This window comes from Sinocyclocheilus anshuiensis, unplaced genomic scaffold (assembly GCF_001515605.1).
Source record: "Sinocyclocheilus anshuiensis isolate Anshui unplaced genomic scaffold, SAMN03320099.WGS_v1.1 scaffold1053, whole genome shotgun sequence".
Classification (NCBI taxonomy): domain Eukaryota; kingdom Metazoa; phylum Chordata; class Actinopteri; order Cypriniformes; family Cyprinidae; genus Sinocyclocheilus; species Sinocyclocheilus anshuiensis.
In genome coordinates this window covers 2,528,897-2,545,628 of record NW_015555711.1, presented here as the reverse complement: position 1 = coordinate 2,545,628, position 16,732 = coordinate 2,528,897, and the positions used below count along the sequence as shown (strand labels likewise).

Below are 16,732 nucleotides of genomic sequence, written 5' to 3'. Positions count from 1 at the left end.
GTCGTTAGAGGGCCTCCGTAGGCCTAACTCGGGAACTGTGGCCCTCCCTGGGCTTGACTTGGGGACTGGAGTACTCCTTGGACTGTACGTGGGAACTGGTGCCCTCCTTGGGCCGGACATGGGGACTGGAGCCCTCCTTGGGCTACACTCGGGGACAGGAGCCCTCACTGGGCTAGACTCAAGGACAGGAGCCCTCACTGGGCTAGACTCGGGAACAGGAGCCCTCTGTGGGCTAAACTCGGGGACAGGAGACCTCATTGGTCTAAACTCAGGGACTGGAGCCCTCACTGGGCTAGACTCGGGTACAGGAGCCCTCACTGGGCTAGACTCAGGGATTGGGACCCTCTCTGGGCTAAACTCGGGGATTGGAGCCCTCTCTGGGCTAACTCGGGGACTGGAATCCTCTCTGGGCTAAACTCGGGGACTGGAATCCTCACTGGGCTCGGGGACTGGAGCCGTCTCTGGGCTAAACTCGGGAACAGGAGCCCTCTTTGGGCTGTATTCGGGGACTGGAGCCGACACTGGAGCAGGCTCTGGAGCTGGAGCCGACACTGGAGCGAGCTCTGGGGCTGGAGCCGACACTGGAGCGGGCTCTGGAGGAGCGGGCACTGGAGGGCGCTCTGGAGGGCGCTCTGGAGAAGCGGGCACTGGAGGGCGCTCTGGAGGAGCGGAGCTGGCTAACACAGGGGGCTCAGGAGACGACGGAGAGCTGGATGGGACCAGTAGAGACGAAGGAGACGAGGGAGAGCTTTCTGGAGCGGATTCTGGGGTGAGGATAGGAGTCGAGAACTCTGGAGGTAGCGCCATGTCTAAGAGCGCTGAGTCAGCGGCAGCCGGCGGGCTTAACTGGGGAATGGCAGACGGACTTGACGGCGAGCTGGTTCTGGATCGGGCATGGACGCTTTCCAGACACCGGAGGATCCCTTCCCTCCAGCTCAGTCCAGGGGTGTCTGGGAGGTCCATAGGGCGATGGTAGTTGGCCTCGATCCAGAACAGTGAATTCAGCGTTGCGATATCCAACGCCGTACACACGGCGAGCCCGCAGAACTCCTGCGCATACTCCACAAATGGGAGATCTCTGCGGGCTAGGGCTACAAAACGTGCGGCGGTTTCCATAGCCGCAGAGGGAAAAAAAAAAGACTTTCAAAAACCGAAAACAAAAATGGGGAGAAGGGGCGCTGCTTACTTTTTGTTGAGTCCGGTATTCTGTCACGTTTGCTACTGTGTTGGCGCGCAGAGTGAGGAACGAGGAGACGAAGAGTACATCAATAAGGAGATTTTAATGACTTCAAGGGAACCAGGAAAACACACATAGCTGAGAAGGCTGACACATACAATACCACACGAAGAACTAAGAACCGGGAACACTTTAAATAGACAAGACATGACGAGAAACACCTGGAACTAATGGAACATAATAGCATGAAGGGAAAACACAGCTGGAAACAAATGGGAAACAATCAGGGAGCAGGAACAGGAAAACCAAATAGGGGCATGGAAACACCTGGGGAGCAAAACACACACAAAACACGGAACAGAGTCTGACATGGACATAATAATAAACAGGAAGAACATGAATTTTTCCATTAGAGATGCAGTTGAGATATGTACTCTAGGGAAGACTCTAGAGCTAGTCTGTTTTGCCAGCTGCCTGCAGCGCCCATTAAAGGGTCAGTGTACCGGTCTAAGACTTTTGACTGTTCTCACACCAGCTTTCAGCACCATGGGGGAGACTATTACTACTATTATTTTTAAAACTTACTGTTCATTTAATTTACTGCATCAAGAGAGGGTTTGATGCGAATTTGTACCAGAATCGCCTTAAGAGCACCAAGCGTAACCTGAATAATTTAGTAAACTGAGGGAATCACATGACACGAAATGCATTATTTCATGAAAAAAAAAAACAGTTATACGTAAAAGCATTTCGTACATCACTTTCTTCCTTTGTGAAAAAACAGTAATATAATATTAATGAAATAATAGGCCAGTTTTCAAAGTGCACTCTGTAATAATGTCAAATTAAAAGTTTTAAAGCGCATTCTAAATCATTGTTTTAATAATATTTTGTAGCACCATGCTTTAAGGAAGTTGACTAACATAGAACATACATGTACTAAATTATGTATACTTGAATTTTAACTGTAGTGTGTTATTTAATATTACAATTAAATATAATATTTTTAAATATACTAAATTACAGCTTCATAATTACAAATATATTCAGAAATATGACATTCACATTTATTTATGTATAATTTAGTTTATCATAAATGCTTGTCAGTACATTCAGTCAGTACATATTTCAAAGATAATAGAAGAAATTCTGAAATATAAACATAAGTTTTAGCTACGTGGGTCAAAACAATAATTACATTATATAAATTAAAATTTTAATACGTTTTCATTTACACTGAACAAAATTATAAACGCAACACTTTTTTTGCCCCCATTTTTCATGAGCTGAACTCAAAGATCTAAGACTTTTTCTATGTACACAAAAGGCCTATTTCTCTCAAATATTGTTCACAAATCTGTCTAAATCTGTGTTGGTGAGCACTTCCCCTTTTCCCAGATAATCCATCCACCTCACAGGTGTGGCATACCAAGATGCTGATTAGACAGCATGATTATTGCACAGGTGTGCCTTAGGCTGGCCACAATAAAAGGCCACTCTAAAATGTGCAGTTTTATCACACAGCACAATGCCACAGATGTCGCAAGTTTTGAGGGAGCGTGCAATTGGCATGCTGACTGCAGGAATGTCCACCAGAGCTGTTGCCCCGTGAATTGAATGTTCATTTCTTTACCATAAGCCATTTGAGTTCCGCTCATGAAAAATGGGGGCAAAAACAAAAGTGTTGCGTTTATAATTTTGTTCAGTGTAGATGCAATTAACAAATAAAATGCAGTTAAGTGTCCAAAACCATTAAATTCTGTTCATATTATTTTAAAGTGTATTATTCATAATAAGTACTCCATTAAAAAGTATGCTAAAATGTCTTTTTCACAAGGATTTTGTGCACAAAGTTCTACTTAAACAGATTTTGTGCGTAGAATTCAAAAAATGGATTTCTGAAAGTTCCAAAATGTCTCAACAAGTTCAAAAAGTGGATTTCAAGTGAATTTTCAAGTGAAAATTATAGTTCCCCCTCAAAAAAAAACAAGAACAAAAAAATAAATGCTTCTAATTTCTACATGTGTGATTATATCAGTTTTAAAATCCTGCCTGTGGTTAAAAGTATTAATGCATGTAAGCGTTTGTTTTCCCAACTGAAATGCATGTTCTCTCACACTTGACCTGACTTCAATCAATTAATTCCACATCCCATTATAGGTTGCTTACCTTCTCTTCTCACTGTTTCCGATAATGCAGTGTCTGATAGATCCAGCAGAGTTTGCTAAGAATCAAACAATCTGCCCCTAAACTCTTCATCTGTCAGCATGACAGCGTGAGTGGGTGAGGTGATCCATAGTTGATGTAAGAGCCTGCAAATTGCTAACTGAAAGACTCTAATTAAGGCAAATCTGCAGAGGACACTTTCTTGTGCCCGGCAGGTTCGTACAGGGTCAGAGTGTGTTGGCTTTGCTTTTATCTATTCTTCTCAATTTATCTAATGTTGTCTCCACTCGCTTCTACTTCATCTGAATTTGAATTTATATGGAGTGCTGTTAAAGTTCAGAATCAGAATTACTCGCTTTCATTCTTAAACTGGATCCAAAGCAGGCACTTAGTGAGACATCTACAGAAGTTCATAGCAGTATATCTGCATCAAAACTCTGGTGATGTTCTGTATTCAAAGTTCTATAATGAAAGAGAACAAATTTTTTTCATATTTATAAATCTTCTACAATCAAAAGTATACTATATAAGTAACATTTCAGTTGGGAAAACCGTCCTTCGGATGAGACGTTAAACCGAGGTCCTGACTCTCTGGGGTCATTAAAAATCCCAGGATGTCCTTTGAAAAAGAGTAGGGGTATAACCCCAGCATCCTGGCCAACTCCATACCTAAACTGAAAAACTACCTTACTAAATATTAATAAGCAGCAAAGTAATAGTTTATTGAGGCAAAATTATAGTTTATTGTTAGTTAATAGTGAGAATTGGTCGCTAGACTAAAGCGTGACCATTTTTTTTGTAAATAAAATAAGATAAAAATAAAATAAAAATAAAAATCATAAATGTTTATTTGGCACTTAAAATAAATACGTTTACACTGAATTACTAAACTTGCTAAAGCTAAAAAATTTAAATAAAAATGAATTAAAGCTACATAAATATATAAAAAACTGAGAAAACTGACAAAAGCACATCAAAAATCAATAAAAAATAAAAAGCTAATTCAAAATACTAGTAAATACTAATATTATATAAATAATACAAAAATAACAACGCTCAGTTAAATGTGGATAAAATGGGAGGAAAATTTCAAGAAATATTTAAACTAAATAATTATACATAATATTAACAAAATAAAGCTAAAGGAATGTGTATATAGAATTTTGAAGATTACAGACATATCTGCTGATAAAATATTTAAGCAATTATTTCTAGAAATTGCAACTTATGTTTTAACTTTGCATCTGTTGTGATGATCTGGACATTTTTCTTCAGTATGAATATTTATAATTAGTCTGCAACTACTTTGTTTCATTGTGTTGTATACATTTATAAATATCTGCCTAATTTATTAGCTAGTGTGTCCTATATAAAGTTGCCCTGCTTCAGCTCATTCTTCTTGATGTCAAGTTAACTTTAATGTTGTTAAGATATATATATATATATATATATATATATATATATTATATATATATATATATATATATACACACATGTATATGTATGCTATACCGCATCCATTATATAATTTTTTTTTTTTACAAAACTTTGTAAGGAAATGTCACTATTTAAGGAATATCTCTTAGTGTATCTTCTTAGTGACTGCATTTAAGAAAAAAAAGGTCATTAAAGATGGTATATGGCTGTATGACAGCATTTAGGATTGACAAAGCCAAACAGCTAGCAGAAAGATATAATGACTTATGAATTCACATTTGTAGAGAGAGTGAAAGAGAGAGGAAGATCTATTCTCATTGGTTTGCAATGTGATTAGGTGCTCATCTTGACCCTGTGCAAGAACTGTGACAGGAAGCGTCACTCTGACTGAGAACAAGAAGCAACATCTCTGGTCCTTTTCAGATGCTAATAATTGGTTCCCTCAAGATATTATACACCATTTTGTTGTTTCTCTCACAAATTTGCCTTACACAAGCTCCATAAATAATTCAAGTTGCATTTGGTTAATGAGTCTTATTCTGCTAAATGAGACTCAGCCAAAATTCTCAATAGCGCTGCCTAATTACCATATTCACAACCTAAAATAATAGAGCTAATTAGGTCTTATCAAAGACCTAAAAGATAGCACCAGGCAAGATTTTTGTCATTTGTGACTGCATTTATGTATCTTCTGATTTCAAATGAAATCAACACAGACTGGTACAAAAACATGAGATAGACAAGCTTATTTTTTGTTTCAGGCAGCTCCTGATACACATTGAAAATACAGCATTATTGTGTAGACAGCATGTGTTTGTAAGCTGTACACATCATTTATTTGTGTCGACAGCGCTGTCTGAGGCAGTTTTTGTTTTGCTGCTGTATAAAGGGCATAATCCTCTTCTGTGTGATCTGACACTGATATGTATTTATGTTTCTTTATAAATCCAAAGGTATTGGGAGGAGCGGGATCAGCCAGGCTTTGAGAACAAATAAAGCCTGACTGCCTTTTGAAACACACACACATATATGTGACCCTGGACCACAAAACCAGTCATAAGGGTCAATTTTTTGAAATTGAGATTTAATAATAATTGAATAATTAAGCTTTCCATTGATGTATGCTTTGCTAGGATAGGACACTATTTGGCCGAGATACAGCTATCTGAAAATCTGGAATCTGAGGGTGCAAAAAAATCTAAATACTGAGAAAATCGCCTTTAAAGTTGTCCAAATGAAGTTCTTAGCAATGCATATTACTAATCAAAAATTAAGTTTTGATATATTTACGGTAGGAAATTTACAAAACATCTTCATGGAACATGATCTTTACTTAATATCCTAATGATTTTTGGCATAAAAGAAAATCGATAATTTTGACCCATACAATGTTTTTTTGGCTATTGCTACAAATATACCCAAGTGACTTAAGACTGGTTTTGTGGTCCAGGGTCACAATTATCACACATGCATGTAGTCAAATGCCTTTCATTTCCAAGTTAAACAGACAAATGTGTATTCATGATTGAATTTCTAGAATTTCATCCATGGCTGTGGGCCAACATCGTCCTGACACATTAACATTCAGATACAGAGTGACTCACTCGTTTACTGCTCCATTAGTGATGAGATAAGGAGATAGACAGGTGGAATGAGGAGAAAATGAAATTCATCAAAGAAAACAAGATCACTTAGAGGGGTGGTGAAGGATTCGAAATTAACCGCAGTGAAAGAGTTACAGCCAAATTGCCTAAAGCAGTCGGCCATTTTGCTGCAGTGTGCTGAAAAGATTTACAAAAATGTTACATAAGAATATGAACTTTTTTACTTTGATAATGTGAGTACTGAGGGCAGAGACTTGTGGCACTCATAATTATTTTACTGTTCTATATTTGTATGCGTTTCAATAAATGATCAAAAGAAAGGAAAAGCTTCCACTCTAATGTGATTGCTGGTGGTGGAAGCCTCTGATAACTGAGACAGATTGCCATTTTCAAAAGAAACAAACTGAGGCCAATTTTTATCTGTCTCCGGCTTCCTTCTCTTGAGCTTTATCTTTTAATTGCTTCTAGTCTCAAATAAAGAAATACAAATTCAGTTTGGGTAATCAGAAAAACCCTTGGCAAGATTTAATCATTCAAGAAAAGCAGAACAAAACTGAAGGACTGTTGCTCATATAATAAAGCATTTCTGCTGACATTTTAAAGGGTAGAGGAATCCCTCCATAGATCTCTCTCTTTCATAGACAAACAAACGCACACAATTATACACACACAGCCATTTAAATCTCCATCTGTGTGACAAATGGGTGACTAGTTTGATCCAGAAAGAAATTAAAAGCCTATGGTTTTAGCAGTTCTGTTTTGGCGCTGAGAAATAAACAAACAGGGAGCTGTATTGTTTGGCTGTAACGAATAGATTTGCTTGAGGTGAACTAGTGCTTGGTTGTAATGAAACTGATTTAAAATCAACTGCCAAGCTTATATCCATAGCTCCAGTAAATAATGTAACAAGAAATTATTAGCTATTTTGCTGCACAAAAGATCACATAACAGAATATTTAATTTTGCGGGAGGTAAAAGTACATGCTGCCACTGCAAACTTGCATTAACAATCAGTTTCAAAGTAGCTTCCCCAACACCAAAAAAATCAATGCTTAATTGTACCAAAGGGACAAATAAAACACAAGAAAGGTAAAAACTCCTTATGTAAAAAAAACAGGCTAAAAAACAATTTGCAGAAATTATCTTTTTATTGGTATTTCGTTATAAAAAAATGTTGACTATAATGATATGCTGAATATATACTATATGCTCCTTAACATATTTGAACAAACAAAATATTGAATATGAATTAATGTTTACTAGATCAGAGACAGTATTCTAGTACACGCTAACATTTAATAGTCTTTTTTTTTGTTGTTGTAATGAAACACCAATAAAAAGATCATTTTTGCCAAATGGTTTTTAACAACAAGACCAAGGAGGGCAATAATACCTGGAATATGTTAACATTCATATTCATATCGATGGTTTTATTCATGAAACACAAGCAAAATAAATTGCTATGTAAAGCCATCTGTGTTTAAATTATGATATTCAACTGTCTGACAATGTGACAATTTGAATACAAATGGTTGTACGTCCAGTTTACACAGAAATTCATTCTGCTTCATGAATAAGGCTTATAATGCTGAAGCTAACCAAAAACAAATTGATATGGACATAAAGTGTGAGGAAACAGAATCAGGAAGCAAATGTGTGTTGTCACTATATGAGAGATCAATAGGTTTGTGCCTCTAGACAAGAGCCTCATACAAAGATACAACAGAGATTAGTGAGTCAATCCCTGCTTGACTCGGATCAGACCTGGAGGGGCGGATAAATTGAAATGGGATCAGTAAAGAATGAGACAGATCAGAGAAAAATAAATGGCTCATGTAAAATTGGCAGATACGAATCTATTTCTGTCAGGAAATAAATTATGAGTCATCTGTTTCTACCAAATGTGACTATTACATGCTGAAACCACTAGCAGGGCTCTTGAAAACTGTTCATTTACATAGATTATTGCACAAAGGTGGAAATGCTGCTTATTATGACTATGTTTTACCAATTTTTTCTATTTTATTTTATTCTCCACAGGTGCCGTGGTCATTGCTTTCGTGGTGTGCTGGCTGCCATATCATGCTCGAAGACTAATGTACTGCTATGTCACTGAATGGACACCGTAAGTTTTATTTAGACATAATGACTTATGTCATTTAAAAATTCAAAGACAATCACAACACAATACAATAAAGCTGTAAAGCATTCTCTCACATCTTCGATTTACATTTCTTATTGGACAACATGCACAAAAGCTGAGCTTATAAATGCACAAGTGTAACTGCAATTCCCGTCCAATATCAAATTCATCTGTCTTTAGAGACAAAGTTGCTGAAGTCCAAGAGCTTCTTATTAATAACATATAAAGTAGAATCAATGCTTTGTTCTGGGCAGCACCTACCAACAGCAGTGCACATAAATTACAATGCATCTGGTGGTGTTAGTGATTTCTGGGAGTTTTCTTCAATGATTTAGGGTCGGATCAATAAATCTGTGCCTTATGCTCCAACACACAGCTTATAATTCATATAGAGCAGCATTACATACATGGTGCAAACTAATCCAAACAGTTTGTACATGCGATTTTTATCCGTGGCTGACTGCACACAGGTTTATGCTGCGGTGAGCTTCCTCAAGCATATGCTGATAAATGATGGGACTTTTTTATGATTCAGTGCACATACCACCTCATTGGATGTCAAATCTCCAGAAAAACATGGCATTTAAACCCTTGCTGAAAAATGCATAAGTTTCGATAATAATTAAAACTAGATTTAGAAATATGAATGGTGCTTGCCTATTCAAAACTAGTTTAGATTAGAAAGCTCAGGCCCCTTTCTTTGTAATTCTACAGGGCTTTAGAATATAATTCTATTGGGTTTTTGGTCTGGAGTTTTGTCATTCACAAGGTGAAAAAACGTTTTGTTTCAAAAAGTAATACCCCTCTGCTTAGCAAACCACGCAATTTAGTTATTAAACCAAAGATTTAAGGTAAGTTATAGGGCAAAATGTAATACTGTCAGGGTGTTTGTTCAAATCCTTAACCCTAAATATGAACAGTAACAATAGTAATGCTTGTCCACACAATGAAATGATAGGTATGAGATCTGTACATTTTGGCTGCAGTATTGATTGCAAAGGGTCACTCTTGGAAAGCACTTGATAAACAGTGTCTCTTCCGCGGCTTGGTATGCTTTCAACTCGTTTTTTTAGTCTCGAGCAAGACAACATTCATTTTACATGATTTGACTGATTTTTACGTAGAAAGGGTGACAGCGCACCGCATTAAAAGAAATGATCATTCATGTTTTCATAACCGCTGGCCAAATTAAAAACTAAACTAAAATTAAATCATCTTTGAGAGCAAGGGGGCCGCCTGGTGTTTCGGGGGCCCTACGCAGCTTGCGCATAGGGAGGATCGGCTCTGAATAAGAGCCTCCTAATGTCAGTCTACCAGTTTCTTTTTATTTATTTAAGGTCTTTTCATTTATAAGAAAAGTATGAGAGGAGGACATGTGAGTCTTGCACACATACATTTCAATATGACAAACTAAACTGCTACAGAATCACTCTGGTTTCTGTATAATATTCTCAATCTCATATACAGCCAGTCAGCCACTGAATTCATTCATCATTCATTAAAATCTCAGCAAAGGGAGAGATCTCTCTGTCAGATTTATGATTCTACCCAGTCTAAATGCTGTTTTTTCACATGCAGGGCTCATCATCAGTGTTGCCTTAGGGAAATCAAAAGCTTCACCCTGATGACCAACTAATTATTATATTTAAAGATACATTGCATATGAATTATTATACTCATTTATACTTTCAAGATCTTCAAGCTGAAAGAATAGTCTTCAGATTTTAAATACTTTCAAGAAGTGTCTCGTGAAGACTGAAATTATGATAAAAGCATATTATATTTTAAATAAAATACAAGTGTAAGATGCATATATGGAGAGCTAAAGGGCAGACATCAGTCTCATAAGTCATCAGAGCCAAACTCATTTTGCTGATGATTTAGTCCATTTGTCTCCTAAGCCGATGGCTGTCTGATGTGTTTTTTTTTTCATTCCTCTGCTGGGGTTCAGAAATATAGGTTGTGCTTTTTATTAGCAGATGAATGGGCAGATATAAATGTCATTAAGGTCTGGCATTGTTGCTGGCTTAGATGGCATGGCCACAGACTGGTTATAAAATGCCTGATGTATGTTGCACATACAAATTGTAAGAGCTTTTTGGAAACATCAAGCCCTAATTTAATTGGCTGGTGTACTGATTTTTATTAGCCCCAAGGGAAAGTTGACAGTTTTGTTTACAAGGTCCCATGCTGCTACAATGAGCACTATCAATGAAGAACTTTGTTTTAAGGACTGTGTGCTGATAGAGATTCCTAGTGGTTCGGTCTTCGGTGGATATACTACATATCATAATCCTGATGTGATCAAATATCACAGGGATAATGGATTACGAATATGACGTCTGACCAATGTAGTCAAAACCCAATTTCCTTTTTTTGTGTGCGATGATGAGACATGAACCCAAGGGATATAAGATCGTTCATGAGATTGCACTGAGGCAGGTCAAACGCAACCTTCATTTGAAGCATTTCACATTAATATTACTCTCACACACACACACACACTTTTTTCTCTCTCAGCTGCTCCTGGAAAAATGTTCTCTCTTTCAGCAAAACAACACATTCAAAATAATTACATGCAGCACATCAAAGTCATCACAAACAAGCAGATTTCAGTTTACATGGGCATATTCATAACATTTTATATTTATATACTACAAAAATGTGGGGTTAACATTAAGGGTTTTTTTACGTTTTAGAAAGTCACTTATGCCCACAAAGGATGATTTTATTTGATCAAAATAACAAAAATTAAAAAGTAATATTGTGAAATATTTTTACAATCTAAAAATTATTGTTGGGAAAAACAGCATGTATTTGAAATAGAAATGTTTTCTCAAATTGTAAATGTCTTTACTGTAACTTTTCATCAATGTTATGCACCCTTGCTGAATAAAGGTATTAATTTCTTTAGTGTATATATTATAATATATATATATAATATATATATATAAGGATATCTGAATGTTGTAGGGGAAACTGTGGCAGAGAGAGAAAAAAAAGGCATGTTTTAGGGGAAAGATAAAATACATAAGAACTAACCATGAGTCATCTACAGCCATTAGCAGAAAATGCTTCCGGTTTAATAAAAGCTATTTATCTGCAATATGTAGTGCAATAATGGAGAGATAAGTAAAGCTGAACACTTTGTTTTCTTTGAGAGCTGAGCCGCAAACTGAACCTACAAATAATTTGAAATTACTCATGCACACCATATAGAATTATGTGTCTGTGTGTTACTTTATGTAAAGGGAAAAAGGATTGGTTGAATGAAGATCATCGGCATCGGGCCCTATTTTAACGATCTAAGTGCAAGGTCTAAAGCGCACGGCGCAGGTGCACTTAGGGCGTGTCCGAATCCACTTTTGCTAGTTTAAGGACAGGAAAAACGGTTGGCGCGCCCGGCGCATGGTCTAAAATGGTTGTCCCTATTCTCTTAATGAGTAATGGGTGTGTTTTGGGCATAACGTGCAATAAACCAATCAGAGTCTCATCTCCCATTCCCTTTAAGAGCCAGTTGGGCTCGCGCCACGGCGAATTGGCTATTTACACGGCAGAATTTGCAAGCGCAAAGACAGAACGCGTCTCCAAAGAGGAAACGGATCTGCTCATGCCCGATCAAATAAGTAGCCTAATTCTGATACATGCAATGACTATCCCTTTTGACATGTATGCATTTTTATATTTATGTAGCCTACACAATAATAATCGTTTATATTGTAATCCTTTCATTTATAATATTTGGATTGAGTGTGTGCTGCTGCGCATCCCTGTGTGTGTAATAAACAGAGTGTACGGGCCTTGTGCACCCGCCTATACTAACGCGCTCTTTAAATAACAAAAAAAAAACTACTGAGCCATTGAGTTTAGACCAGGTTTTAGTTGTTCAATGGCGCCGTCTATTTCAATTGCCTCAAAATAGCAACGCGCCAGCAATGCACCTGAACACACCTCGTTTTCAGACCAGCACGCCCATAACGCACAAATGGGCGCAAATGCATTTGCTATTTAAACAGCGTGGCGCAGGACGTGAAAATGATAACTGCGTCAGGCTGAAACTAGCAAAAAACACTTGCGTCGCGACTGGCGCCGCATTGCGCCGGGTGTATGATATAGCCCATCATGTTTGATTATACCCACAGAAGGTAACATAAAAAATACCCTATTTTTATCAGCAATTAAACTACATTTACTCACCTTCATAATGGCAACTCTTTTCTGTGTAGTTGCTATAAATGGGAACTGAAGCTTTCAGACTTAAAAAAAAAGAGAGAGAAATTGTAACATAATTTACATTTTTTGGGTTAACCATTACCTTCACATTGCTTTACAATAATATATTGATTTGGTAACACATTTTATTCACACAATTCTGATTATGGTTCCGATTAAAACAGCTACCAGTAAATATGTAAATATTATTTTATATGCATGCTGCACCAACAAACTGTATTTTTTTTCTCTTCCACAGAGCTCTCTTCGATTTCTACCACTACTTCTATATGGTCACCAATGTGCTCTTTTATGTCAGCTCGGCCATCAACCCCATCCTCTACAACCTCGTCTCGGCCAATTACCGGCAAATGTTTTTTTCCACGCTTCGCTGCCTAATCCTGCCATGCAGTCATAAGAAACAGAAGCGCGTTCTCACCAGACACTCTATCAGCATCTGCAGCAACCAGACCTTCTCCACCAATGTCATCAAAGAAACCATTTACTGAATGCTGTCAAGATTCAGCCATTCCATTCCTCTATTTCACTCAGCCAAGGAGAGACTGCTGAAGCGAAGAATGTTTTCATATTGAGTTATTATTACAAGAATTCATAATATCCATGCTACTGAATCACCGTATGGAGCTTTTAAACAGTGCAGAACTGGTACCAGAGACGCATACATTGTTTATAGGAGGAAATGTAGCACAAAATACACACAAAAAACAAAGAACAATGTGCCGAAACAGTGTAAATACAAAAAAGCTATTGTATATCCAGATGGTCATTGTTTCTCATTCAAAGTATAAAATGTATATCTATGTTGTGCAGCTAAAAGAGTGAAAAGAGAAAAAAATATTATGACGGGAACAGACTGCAGACAGTCGCTGTTGTGTACAAAATCTTTATATCCAGCTTATGTAATTTACCAACACTGGAATAACTGTGAACACAAGGACATACACCATTTCATATTTTATTTCATTCACTGACACACAACAGGGGCTTTCAGAGAGGAGGCTGCTGCATTATCAAAGAAGTGACTTTTGCTCGCAACACACCGAGACATTGTCGCCATTCCATTGCCTTAGCAACAGTCTATGTGCAAAAAGGCAGCGCTCTTGTGTGCAAACTGGAGAAGAATGTAGGATGACGAAAAAGAAATGATTCTCTCATTCTAAAGTAGCTTCATTTGAACACTGCCTTGTTCTGCAATTTGCAGAGAGAGGAGAGTCTTCAGATTGCAATGATAGAATGTCCAACAGGCTCACTGGAAAAATGTGCCTCTACAATTTACATTTTTGGCTAAACCAAGTAAAAATAATTTTATAATAGGTATATAGTAAACCACTATAGGTGTTACATCATTTTCAAACGTAATACAGCATTAACCTTTTAGCACCACTCACCAGAACATTTCATTTCTATTGCTTGCCAAATTCAGGTTCATCTGTTTTGGGTAAAACTGAATGCAGTGTTAGCATTACTCAGTGGACATTTCACTTTGAACATGCCACAAATGTTGCACAAATGCAAGGAGCAACTTATCATTTTGCATAAATGTCGCCACAGGCATGGCTTTCCAATGAGCCTTGGTTGAGAATATGTGTTGCTGAAGGAAAGTGGAAAAGCAGCATAAATGTTCAGCTCATCTCTTATAAACTCTGTTCAAAGACTTGTGGACAGTGTTAAGATGAGCTTTATATCAAACACAAGTCAAAGGGAACCATTTAGAGAGAGATGAATGGACTAGAAGAGTAGATAGAGGGTCTGTGACAATGATAATAATAATATAATGGATAATAATGGATAATGGAATGTGATAATACTAAAGAAAGCCAAAGAAAATGGGAAATTCAAGACTGCTGCTTTTTTCTTATGCCTTAGAGGTGAGGATGAGTAAGCTCTCTAGTTCATGTTGCCGTATAGATAACTGATTTTCCATTAAATCAAGTTTAAACAAAATTACAGTAAAAAAGGGTAGAAAGTTTGTTTAATGTTCCTATAATTGTCCTGGACTTGCAGTCCACCTGAAACCTAGTGGTGTGGATGTATTTTGCATGTAGCAATTTTCAGTTACTGATGCCATTGACTGGTCACAATTAATTTAATCCACAAGTGAAAGTATTCTAAAACAAAGTAGTTATCAAGATAAAGTAAGTCATATTCATCTGGTCATGTGATTGCAACATGGCTGCCCCATGATTCGACCAGTTCCAAGTCAAATAAACCTTTTGTTAGGCTCCTGATATGACTGGATTTTTATGTATATATGGACCATATTTTAGTGCCGTCTTGAAATCCATCCACATGAATCATCATGAGTGAACTATAGAGAACATGGTGGATATTCACAGCAGGGAGGAAGCTGAGCACTTGAGCGGAGATGTAGACCAGTGTGTTGAAGTATACTGAATGGAAAAAGAGTGGGTATGTTGGCCAGGGCAATAAGGGTACAACAAGCAACATAAAAAAAAAAAAAAATGAGAAAGTGAACGGTATGAGAGACCACCTGCTGAGGCTGTAAAGAAAACAAGACCAACGCAATAAGAAAGGTTAAAATGTTTGCTTGATGGCTCTCTGGGGTGAGAGAGAGCCATGTGGCACATCAAACAAACTCATTTTGTTTGGATGATCTGCATCATCGTCTTTTTCGTCACTTGATTGCATGGTCACTTTTTTTTTATTGTAATTTAATTGTTGTTGCCTTCAAATCAATACCTTTCCTATGTACGGCTGGAGTAATTCTACACTATAACTTATTTTTATGGGGCTAAACTGACTTTACAGTGTTTTAGATCAGTAGTAATCAGATTCACAGTTTACATGCCTTTAGACTGTGCCTCCATGCTCATAGTGTCATAAATCACATAAACAAATTCAAAACTCATCTGAATTGATGTTGAATAAATCAATATAATGTACATCCCACAGTTGATGTTAACTTTTGGTGTAAAAAATAAATATGTTAGTATTGCAGTTAATACTGGATTTGAATAGTATTATGTGTTGGTGTTGATGTGTCTCGTTATTATTTCCTTAATTAAGACTGAAATTCTGATTATGTTGTATTCATTTTAATGGGGGAATAATTCTGAATAATAAATTGTTCAAAAGGCTTTTCTTATACATCACACTTTAAATGTTTATGAAGCTTGTGATGTTTGATAATGGATTTCTGCCAATCCATTATAGTCCACTTAAATTTGATAAGTTTGTTTTGCAAATAAGTGAATAAAAATGGAATTATGTTTTTCTTGTGACTCAATTTGTTTTAGTCAGATCATTAAAAGCAGTAATACATCTTTTCTCAGTGTATTATTTGTGATGAATTTCTGTGTAAATAGTATTCCATTAAAAATTAATTACAGAAGCATTATAGACACGCAAAATATGAGACATTCTAAGATTTTGCCATTCACTTGACTCTAATCACACACACATGTAAACAAATGGCTGAGCTGGTTGACCTTATCAGACTGTCCTCAGGTAATGCCCAGTCTGGAGGTTGTCTGAGGTCTGTGATGGATGTGATTGTTGTGGTGATTGGATCCCAAAGGCAGGAGTAGCTCTGAGAAGCAGTCAAACATAATTGGGCTGTTCAATCACTTCTGAGATCCTGCCCTAAAGCTGGGGGCATCCTCATAACCATGATAAAAATAAAACGTTGACTTTCTAAACTGTTTGACGTTCACAATCAAGAGAATTCAGTGGTTAGTTTTTATCCTATTTTCCACATGTGTAGGATCCTTCAATCTGGGAAAAACTTTACAACAAGGTTACATTTGTTAACATTGTCATTAATAGTTAATGATTTGGCTATGTTAAACTAACAATGAACAATATACTTTCACAGCATTTGATCATCTTTTATCTTGATTTTTGAGACAAGTAAGTGTTAAATTGACAGTTAAAATTGTTTTAGTTTTAATTTGTTGTATGTAAAAATACAAAATGATGTGAGCAAGGGAAAACAGTTTCTCATATTCAAAG

At 36.9% G+C, this 16,732-nt stretch overlaps 1 protein-coding gene across 1 annotated transcript in view; it reads left to right on the top strand.

The window, feature by feature from the left end:
• Positions 1 to 13,248, top strand: part of LOC107671946 (neurotensin receptor type 1-like) — a 34,982-nt gene extending 21,734 nt beyond the window's left edge. The window contains exons 3-4 of the mRNA XM_016464956.1: positions 8,425 to 8,509; positions 12,999 to 13,248. Coding sequence (XP_016320442.1) covers positions 8,425 to 8,509; positions 12,999 to 13,248 — 335 coding nt within the window. The remainder of the gene's footprint in view (positions 1 to 8,424; positions 8,510 to 12,998) is intronic.
• Positions 13,249 to 16,732: the final 3,484 nt, after the last annotated feature.